The 11,292-nt window shown below is 36.3% G+C and overlaps 1 protein-coding gene across 1 annotated transcript in view; it reads left to right on the top strand.

The window, feature by feature from the left end:
* Positions 1–11,292, top strand: part of Wdr49 (WD repeat domain 49) — a 137,298-nt gene that overhangs the window by 53,117 nt on the left and 72,889 nt on the right. Inside the window, exon 8 of the mRNA XM_033762513.1 lies at positions 8,998–9,231. Within this exon, the coding sequence (XP_033618404.1) occupies positions 8,998–9,231 (234 nt within the window). The remainder of the gene's footprint in view (positions 1–8,997; positions 9,232–11,292) is intronic.

Genomic DNA, 11,292 nt, shown 5'->3' with positions numbered 1-11,292 from the left:
TTTAAAATATTTTTATCTTCTTTGTTCAACTTTGGTAATTCATAAGTATCTAAAATTCTGTCCATTTCTTCTGTGTTTCCCATTTTATTGGAGTACAGATTCTCAAAGTAGGTATTAATGATCTTCTGAATTTCTTTTGGATCTATTGTGACCTCACCTTTTTCATTCCTGATTGCATGGATCTGAGCCTTTTCTTTCCTTTCTTCGATAAGATTAGCTAAGGGTTTGTCAATTTTATTTATTCTTTCAAAAAAACCAGCTCTTTGTTTCATTTGTTTTTTTGTATTTCTTAGTTTCAATTGCATTGATTTCTGCTCAGATCTTTATAATTTCCTCTCTTGTTTGAGCTTTGGGTTTTTCTTGCTCTTGTTTTTCTAGGAGTCTAAGTTTCATTATTAAGTTGTTTATTTGAGCCCGCTCTGTTTTCCTAGTGTGGGCATTCAATGTTATGAATTTTCTCCATAGAACTGCTTTCATTGTGTCCCATAGATTCCTGTATGTTGTACTGGCATTTTCATATATTTGTAAAAACTGTCTAATTTCTTCTTTAATTTCCTCTGTAATCCATTGATTGTTTAGGAGAGTGTTGTTCAGTTTCCATGTGCTTGTGAAGTTTCTACAGTTTCTTGTGCTGTTGATCTCCAGCTTGATTGCACTATGATCTGATAATATACAGGGGATGACTTCAATTCTTTTGCATTTATTCAGACCTGTTCTGTGAGCCAATATGTGGTCTATCTTGGAAAATGATCCATGTGCAGCTGAAAAGAATGTATATTCTGATTTTTGGGGGTGGAATACTCTATAAACATCTATTAAGTCCATGTGTTCCAAAGCTTGGTTCAGTTCTATTATTTCATTGTTGATTTTCTGCCTAGATGATCTGTCAATTTGTGATAGTGGGGTATTTAAATCCCCCACTAAAATTGTATTGGTGCTTATTTGGTTTTTCATGTTACTTAGTATTTGTTTTATATAGTTGGGGGCATTTATATTTGGTGCACATATGTTTATGATTGTCAACTCTTCCTCTTGAATTGTTCCCTTTACAAGGATGTAGTGTCCTTCTTTGTCTCTCTTAATGAGTTTTGGTTTGAAATTTACTTTATCTGAGAATAAGATTGCTACCCCTGCTTTTTTCTGGGCTCCTGACACACGGAGAATTATTTTCCATCCTTTCACTTTCAGTCTATGGGATTCCTTTTGTACAAGGTGTGTTTCTTGTATACAACATATTGTTGGATTCTGCTTCTTAATCCATTCTGCCAGTCTATTTCTCTTGATTGGTGAATTGAGGCCATTAACATTGATGGTTATAACTGATATATTCTGATTTATTATTGTCATGTTATTGTCCTTTCATTGACTCTTTTTATTTTTTCTCCCATCTCCTTTTAATTTCTTGCCTTGCCTATTTGATTTGCTCTGTTGGGCCTCATGGTATTGTGACCTTTATTGTCCTTTTCTAGGATATTGTTTAGAATTCCTTGCAGTGCTGGTTTGGTTCATTTCCATCTCTTAAATGACCAGTGATGCTGAAAATTTTTTTCTTATATTTATTTGCTATTTCTACTTCTTTTTCTGAGAAATGTCTGTTCATTTCAAATGCGCATTTTTGGATTGGGTCTTTAAATTTGAAAGGTCTGATTTTTTTTTTAAGTTCTTTATATATTCTAGATAGTAGACCTTTGTCTGAGGAAGAGCTGGTTTAATTTTTTTCCCCACATTGTGGGTCATCTCTTCACACTGTTGGTTGTTTGTCTTGCTGTGCAGAAGCTTTTTAATAAGCAGAGATCCCACTTGTTGATTCTTTGTGCTAGTTCATATGCAACCAAGGTTTTGTTCATGAAATCTTTTCCTGCACCAATGTTTTCAAGAGTTCTGCCTAATCTCTCTTCCAGCCAGAAGCAACTCCAGAGACATTCAGCTACCTCATCTTTGGCAAAGGATACTCACTGTAGGAAAGGTAGCCTCTTTAATAAATGGTGCTGGAAAATTTTGGTTTCAACTTGCCAAACAGTAAAGGTAGATCTATATCTCTCACCGTGCATTACACAAGCATCAAAATGGATTAAAGATCTAAATATTAAAACAGAAACATCAATTTTAATTTTTAAGCTTAAAATTTTTTCAATCTTCTTATTTTTTCCAGTATGATTTGAGGAAACAGTCTAGAACATTTGACATGAAAATTGATCTTAAATATGAGTAGTCATTTCTAAATAAGTGACCTCATTCTCTGTAGAACTGAAAAGAATGTATATTCTGGTTTTTGGGGGTGGAATACTCTATAAACATCTATTAAGTCCATGTGTTCCAAAGCTTGGTTCAGTTCTATTATTTCATTGTTGATTTTCTGCCTAGATGATCTGTCAATTTGTGATAGTGGGGTATTTAAATCCCCCACTAAAATTGTATTGGTGCTTATTTGGTTTTTCATGTTACTTAGTATTTGTTTTATATAGTTGGGGGCATTTATATTTGGTGCACATATGTTTATGATTGTCAACTCTTCCTCTTGAATTGTTCCCTTTACAAGGATGTAGTGTCCTTCTTTGTCTCTCTTAATGAGTTTTGGTTTGAAATTTACTTTATCTGAGAATAAGATTGCTACCCCTGCTTTTTTCTGGGCTCCTGACACACGGAGAATTATTTTCCATCCTTTCACTTTCAGTCTATGGGATTCCTTTTGTACAAGGTGTGTTTCTTGTATACAACATATTGTTGGATTCTGCTTCTTAATCCATTCTGCCAGTCTATTTCTCTTGATTGGTGAATTGAGGCCATTAACATTGATGGTTATAACTGATATATTCTGATTTATTATTGTCATGTTATTGTCCTTTCATTGACTCTTTTTATTTTTTCTCCCATCTCCTTTTAATTTCTTGCCTTGCCTATTTGATTTGCTCTGTTGGGCCTCATGGTATTGTGACCTTTATTGTCCTTTTCTAGGATATTGTTTAGAATTCCTTGCAGTGCTGGTTTGGTTCATTTCCATCTCTTAAATGACCAGTGATGCTGAAAATTTTTTTCTTATATTTATTTGCTATTTCTACTTCTTTTTCTGAGAAATGTCTGTTCATTTCAAATGCGCATTTTTGGATTGGGTCTTTAAATTTGAAAGGTCTGATTTTTTTTTTAAGTTCTTTATATATTCTAGATAGTAGACCTTTGTCTGAGGAAGAGCTGGTTTAATTTTTTTCCCCACATTGTGGGTCATCTCTTCACACTGTTGGTTGTTTGTCTTGCTGTGCAGAAGCTTTTTAATAAGCAGAGATCCCACTTGTTGATTCTTTGTGCTAGTTCATATGCAACCAAGGTTTTGTTCATGAAATCTTTTCCTGCACCAATGTTTTCAAGAGTTCTGCCTAATCTCTCTTCCAGCCAGAAGCAACTCCAGAGACATTCAGCTACCTCATCTTTGGCAAAGGATACTCACTGTAGGAAAGGTAGCCTCTTTAATAAATGGTGCTGGAAAATTTTGGTTTCAACTTGCCAAACAGTAAAGGTAGATCTATATCTCTCACCGTGCATTACACAAGCATCAAAATGGATTAAAGATCTAAATATTAAAACAGAAACATCAATTTTAATTTTTAAGCTTAAAATTTTTTCAATCTTCTTATTTTTTCCAGTATGATTTGAGGAAACAGTCTAGAACATTTGACATGAAAATTGATCTTAAATATGAGTAGTCATTTCTAAATAAGTGACCTCATTCTCTGTAGAACTTAACTGGAATATAAAAGATAGAGAAAGCCCAGGATTCTCAGATATTTAAATAACATTTTGTCAAAGGAATTGCTTAATAAAACTGAATTCATATGAACTCTTTTTGTGTTTAAAAGGACATGGATTGTTCTGGTTACAAAAGAATATAGTTATCCGATTTAAACACAAGCTATGTTATATTCCTAATTAAATTGAGAAAGATTTTTGTTCACGGATATTAACTCTGATCTTACAACCAAAGAGAACAGTTAACATATATTTAATACAAAGGAGAGATCTGAGAATTTAAAAATATTAATGTCTGAGGCTTAGCCTTGTAGAGTCTGATTTCAATGGCTTAGGCAAAGGGTCCAAGCATAGATGATTTCTAAAGCACTGTAGGCATTCCTAATGTCAAGTTTAAGAGCCACTGCAAGAGAATATAGTAGTAAAGTGAAAATTGAAAAGGTATGGGAGGTCACAAAATTTCTAGCAGCGTGCTATAACCTGGTTTTATCCATTGATAGCAGTACACCAATACATCTGTTTATAAGCAGAGAAAAGAATCTAGAGCAGGCTTACTGAAATTATTAACTTGAGAGAGCATAAGTTTCCCCTGAAGAACAGCAATAAAAATTAATTTTAAGAAAATTAATGAATATATACAATCCAATAAAAATTTTCTAGATTTAATTACTAATCATATGAAGTAACTATTGTAGACCAGAGAAGTCATAGGCCTTATAGTTTTAATTTTTAATTTAATTTATGTTACTAAATGCCAATAAAATAATAAAATCAATTTAAAATACTTGAACAACAAAATGGAAAATGATTCTAGGAAAGTTTTAATTCATTAAAATACTTGAATTTTTATTAATTTATATTCAGCTATCCTCCAGATGTTTATTCTGACATGAAATTAGTTTCTATTTCTGAGAAGGGGATCCATATTAAACAAGACAAGATTTCGAATAATAGGAACATGATCATTGTTAGTAATATGAGTATCTAAGAATTATCTAGATGTGTCTGATCTTGTGCTGTAATCTGGTGGCTGTAATACTCAAAACATTCATCAATTCTGTTTCTACAAATATTAAATATTAATATTAAAATATACAAATATTAAAATATTACAAATATTAAAATATATTTGCAAGTCCTAGTTTCTATAGGCTTTCTACATTTGAGAATAACATTTCTAGGAGAGCTGCTAGAACATCTAATGATTTAAAAAAATTGGCAATGCAAAACAACCATAGCTATTTCTTTAATAAGAGAACTCTGGGAAGCTGCTGCAGGACTATTTGGAAGGTCAAGCCTATCCTGGGCAATTTAGCAACTCAGTGAGACCTTGTTTCAAAATAAAGCAGACTAGGAAGGGCCGGTGATGTAACTCAATGGAGTGGCTGGGGTAAGATGATTGAAGAAGTCTTTTATTGTGGGTTATATGGGATCTGGGTAAGTAACTAGGAAAGAGGGGCTTTTTCATTGTCAAACATTCTTGCATCCATCCTATCTAATGTTTACATTAATGAATTGGATGAAAACAGAGTTATTTCATGAGCCATGTTTTTATTTATTTATTTTTTTTAGTACAGGGGATCAAACTCAGGACCTTGTACTTGTGAAGCAGGTGTAGGCACCACTGAGCTAAATCTCTGGCCCTGATGAGCCACAATTTTAACAAATTAAAAAATATTCAACATCCACTAAATCCCATGAAGTACACAGAAAAACCAAGGAGGAATTGTCAACATGATTGAATTATGATTCCAAATGGTATCGCCACATTGAAATTCTAGATGAAAACTAGAAAAATTCCTAATCTTAGCTGAAGGAATTAGATCTTCAGAGGCAGGGTGGCTAGATTAATTGCTCTCAGGGATAAGATCTATAGTTTTGCTCAATCAAAATGTCAAGGCAGGTGAAAAGCATGATGGAGTGGATTAATCAGTTGAAGCAAAAATGTGCCGCTTTAAAGGTTTAGCCCTGTAATTGTTAGAACCCACTTGAAATATTGGCTAACTACTGGATGCCTTGCTTAAAACAGATCAGGTCACTGAGTGCCCTAAACCACTCAAAGGTAGTGTCTTATATTAGTGGGTGAAATACTTAATGTCTATTATTTAAAATATAATAGGGCCAGGGATTTGACTCAGTGGTTCTGCCACCTGCCTCTCAAGCACAAGGGCCCAAGTTCGATCCTGAGGAGATTATATATATATATATATATATATAACCAATAAGACTAAAGATTTAAATGTTTAGATTGGGCAAAATGAAAAGTGAAAAGGAGAAGACTATAGTAATTCCTTTTCTTTCAAAGGACAGTCATTTTATTTGTGATGTGATTAAAATCTATGGTGAAAACTTAGTTGAGACTGACCTGGAAATCACTATGTAGTCCAGGCTGGTCTCAAACTTACAGAGATCCCCCTGCCTCAGCCTCCCGAGTGCTGGGATTACAGGAGTGTGCCACCACGCCTGACTTGACATATCACTCTTATTCCTCCTCAAAATGTTCCCTCTCACTGACTTATCCCATTATACTTGCCATTTCCTGAAGCAGTTCTGGAAGTCCCCTTTTGTGAGTGTCTTTATTAAATACGATAAACATAGGCCTCTCTTTATGCTACCTAAAGGAAAGGTACTCTGGTAAAAACATTCCTGTGTCCTCATCTATCTACCTCATTCCCTGGATCTAGCACCATGTAGCTTTTGCTCTTCCCTGAAATCAAAATGAAAGGTGAATTTTTGAATTGATTCAGGACAAGGAAGCAGGCACGTCACAATTAAAACACTCATAAAAGAGGCAAGAACAGTTGGGTGTGTTTGAAGCAAGGGGAGGTATTTTTGAGGGGTATTAATGGCAATGCATCTTTTATTGTAAAAAGTTTAAAAATTTTAAAACTTTCATTGTATCATTTTATTATGCTTTGTATATGTTTAATATATTCAGTTCACACCTAATGACAGTATTTCATGTTAGGGAGAAAACCATAATTTAGAAAGAGTTACAGGAGGCTGTCTGCAAAGAGTAGGATAAGAGAGAGAGAGAGAGAGAGAGAGAGAGAGAGAGAGAGAGAGAGAAGAGGCCCTGGGCTATTTGATTTTATATAATGGACACATCCTACTATGGTATTTAAAAGGAGATAAAATAGAAATAAATGCAAAATGAAAAAGAATCAGGAGGCTCTAATACTGGGAGAACGATCTGAAAACTGATATTAAGATGCTAGAAGGAAATGAGGTCATTTGCTCTAGTGCAGGGCCTTAAGAGGAAAGTTAGATGGATAGGGAAAAGGGATTAGTATAGAATCAGAAGGTAGAAAAGAATATTTTTGGCTTACCATGTTTAATAATTACTATTACTAGAAATTCCTATCCCATAAATTCCCAGAACCCACTCATATGTGTGTGACGTATGTGTGATGTGTCCTATGTACCCAAAGAAGGTATATAGTAGGACATCATATGCATTTGAAGTAGGAGACTGAACAATCATTTTTAACAGACTTCCCTCCAAATGAGTATTTGATTTGAAGTAGGTGAAGAACTATGAAGTTGGCGGCATAAAGGGGCAATAAACCCTCATTTCAAGACAGACTATCTTTTATAGATGACTTAGAAATAATTCTCATGTTGAGTAGGATAGATTATTTTATTTGAAATAATGTATGTTTTGACTCCTAGGTACTAATGATTCTACAGTAAAAAATAACAAAATAAATTTAACAGTAAAGAACATCATTTAACATTTATTCTATCATATTAAACTGGCTCTTATTTAATTCTCATAGCACTGGATGAGGTAGGTACTGCATTAAAATGGAGAGAAAAGGAAACCTTACTAGTAAGGGACAGAGCCCAGAAGAGAACCCAGAAAGTCTGACCCTAGAGTTTTCTCTCTAATCCATTTTGGAGCAGTTTTTCATGGTCTTCACTTTAAATTTCTCCCCCTCAATTAGCCGATGGTTTCTGTCTGCCTTCTGACAGCCAGGTGCTTGTCCTGCAAAGCTACTCTCCTGTCTTTTTCTTCTCTGGAAACTTAGTTTGACTCGCTCTCAAAGGAATGAAGGGGAGAGGGGTGGCTATGAGGAATGAAAAAAATAGCAAAAGCAATTAGTTAAGGTCTGATCGACTTAGAGCAGCCTGTCTTGTGTGTAAGGATTCAGTGCTTGTCCTCCACTGTCCATTGATAAATACATGTCATTTATGTATCTTGACTGTACTTCAGTAAGAACTTCATACCTGTGGTATGATTTAATTTAATACCATTTCTTTCATTTCACCAAAAAATGGAGAGGGGGAAGAGAGAGAGAGAGAGAGAGAGAGAGAGAGAGGGAGAGAGAGGACGAGAATGAATTAGTTTCCCATTGGTATTGTGACAGATGACAACAAATGCAGAGGCTTGAAATAACACTGATTTATAACATTTTCTATTCTGTAGGCCAGGGTTCTGACAGAGCTCTCATGAGGCTTTGGCAGGAGGACTGCTCCTTTACGGAGGCTCTCAGTAGAATCCACTTCTCACCTTTTCCATTTTTCTCGGATCAGGGCCCCCTTTCACTACCTTCTCAGCAAGAAACCTAAGAGGAATCCTCTCCCTGTATTATTCAGACCTTTTTATCAGCTCTCTCTTCCACATTAAAGACCCTTCTGATTATATTGGACTCAAATAAATAATCCAGTAGCACTGTGCCATCTCAAATTCTTAACATAGTAACACTTGCAAAACTTAATTTTGCTTGGTAAGATGCTGTATCTGGTCCGATGTGGTGATGCACGTGCCTGTAATCCCAGCCTTCTGGGAGCCTCAGGAGGGAGGACTGTAAGGAGAAGCCCAGCCTGGGCGATTCAGTGACTTAGTGAGACCCCGTTTCAAAATGAGAACAGAAAAATAAGGGTGAGGGGCATGAGAATGTAGCTCAATGTGAAGACCCTGGGTTAAATACCCAATAATGCCAAAAAAAAAAAAAAAATCACAAGATTTGAGAACATCATTTTCCAACTAGAAACACATACTAAAAGTGAAGCCCTATTCCAAGAACTGGGATAAAACACAATCTCTTCCTTGGAGGAGCTTAAAATTTAGGAGGTATTTAAGTCGATAACTGGAACATAAAATGATTACGTTCTGGGAAAGAAGTAGGAACCAGTTTTAGCACAGGGAAAAAAGATTGTGCGCCTGGGACCAAGAGTGAGCTAGGAGAAAATTGGCTCAATGTTATAATTCTCTTTGACATATTTGTATGATTTAATCACTTTTTCATCTAGATTTTGAGACTCTGGGATATTCATCACCAGCTGTCCATCCAGAGGCTAGCCTGCTCTTTCCCCAAAAGTCAGGACTTCCGATGCCTCTTCCACTTTGATGAAACCCACGGACGGCTTTTCATCGCATTTAATAACCAACTAGCATTATTGGCAATGAAAAATGAAACCAACAGGAGAGTGAAAAGCCACACAAAAGCAGTCACTTGTGTTCTTTACAATTCACTCTTGAAGCAGGTAATGATGTTTTCCATTCTGTCATTCACCTAAGAAATCCACAAGTCCAGAGCTCATTTCTGTATTTCACTCTAATACAAAATGAAGACAATTCTAGAAAAAACAAAAGTGAAGAGGAAATGATTTAATAGCCATATGCTTGTCTGCAAGAATGTGTTTCCAGTGGGATTCGAAGAGGGATTTCTTTTTCGGCCAGTTACTACAGCAGCATTGGTAGTTATGAGGAATTACAACATTCCAGCTAAAACAAACACAACACATAATGTAACTGAACTTATCTTTATTAAACGTTAGTCTGGGTCTTCAGCCAAATACAAGTGAACCTGGTTATAAAATTCCCTTTTATGTACATCATCCTCCTGTATCCCTGTGGAAAGTTCTGAAATATGCATAATATGTAATTAGCAGAGATCCGTTTTGGCAGCATATTTTACACGAGTGGCTCACAGTGGCAGCCCGAGATGTATTCATAATAAAATGATTCAGTTAAATGCGATGCCACTTGGTATGCAGTGAGCGCTTGTTTGTCTCCTCACCACTTTAATGACGCTCGCTTATTCCAACGCTACCTGCATCTCAATGAAGAAGCTCTAACCCCCTGGAGCACAGGTGCCATACAGCCCACAGCCCTTGGAGGATGGGGGCGTCCAGCCCGGAGAACGGGCAGAACCGAGGGTGGGGCAGCCCGCGGGTCTGACGCAGGAGCGGCACCATTGGAGGTTAGTTTACTGTAATGATCGCCTCAGGCCCGATGGCAACAGCACAGCAGGAGATGAGCAGGAAGCGAGTCTCCAGCTTGCGGCCAATTAAACAATAACTCCAAGCCATTCTTTTCTTTCCCATCTATAGAAGCTTCTGCATTCTCACAGAAATGAGTAGTTCAGATTTTGTGTAAGGGGTGGAAAGCCCTTTGTTGGTAATGAGTATGTGTCACATCACTACTTCAAACACTCTGTTTTCTGGTTATTCTAGGAGATAAAATCCTTTACAAAAGATTCCCCCACAAATGTTTTACTGAACTTTATGAAGGCAACCAGTTAATTCGGCTCCCCAGTGGTCGCTGAGAGATGTATTTGTTTCTAAGAGAACATTCTGCTAATTGAGATCTGCAAAGTTAAAAGGCTAGGTTTGTGTGTAGAAGTTAAAACCCTATGTTGCTTGGTCATAAATAAACAATATCCCCCGAGGAATTCAGGAAATGGCACACAAAGAAGATCTGGAATCTGCCACTTGGACAGGAAGATAAAAACCAAGGTAATGTAAATATGAAGAAAAGGTACAAGTCAGAAAAGAATATGTAGATGTGGGAGATGAAGTAGGAAATATTGTCCAATCCAGTAAACTTCTACTTCTTGCTGTTAGCTGCATTAATTATTTAAAAGTATGGATTTGCATATAAAGCACATAGAGCCATGTTCTGTATTAGCTGGTAATATATAGGGAAATGCTTTCCTGTCACAAGATTTTATTTCAGAAAAGTACAGAGAAGAGTATCATTGCACTCTTATCAGCCATTGATAACTCACTTTAGAGTATTTAGACAAAGCAAATAAAACAGTTTTGACAACTATCAACAAAAGAAGGGAAGGAAGACACATTACTAACTCCCAAAGAAACAATGAGGGATGGTAAGTGAAGTAGAGATAAAAATGCTCTTCAAGGAAAATGATCAGATTGATTTGGGATTGGGATGGGCGATGTTTCAGCCGGGCCTGGAAAGCTAGAGTGGGAAACTCAAGAGAGAAGCTGGCAGCACCAGGTGGAAGATACAACATGAGCAGGGAGACCGGGCTTAGTTTGGAAATTCTTAGCACAAAGGTTGCAGGAGCTGAGGCAGTAAAGGGAGCTCAGAGGCCGAGTGTGAAGAGTGTTCACGGAACATACCACAGTCTGATCATAGAAAATAAAGCACAGATTGGAGGACAAAACCATTGTCAGTGTGGTCTTGGGCTCTAGATGCCTTAGCTCCACCACAGGAGTTTGAGAAATCAAGCCATTTTCATCATTGTATCAATGCTTTTATTTTCTCTCAAGTGAGCTGTGGAAACTTTACTAGCTGCA

This window comes from Fukomys damarensis, unplaced genomic scaffold (assembly GCF_012274545.1).
Source record: "Fukomys damarensis isolate Sample0158 unplaced genomic scaffold, DMR_v1.0_HiC HiC_scaffold_12, whole genome shotgun sequence".
In the NCBI taxonomy this organism is placed as follows: domain Eukaryota; kingdom Metazoa; phylum Chordata; class Mammalia; order Rodentia; family Bathyergidae; genus Fukomys; species Fukomys damarensis.
Note: the sequence above shows the minus strand (reverse complement) of the source record. Positions and strands in the feature narration are given on the sequence as shown.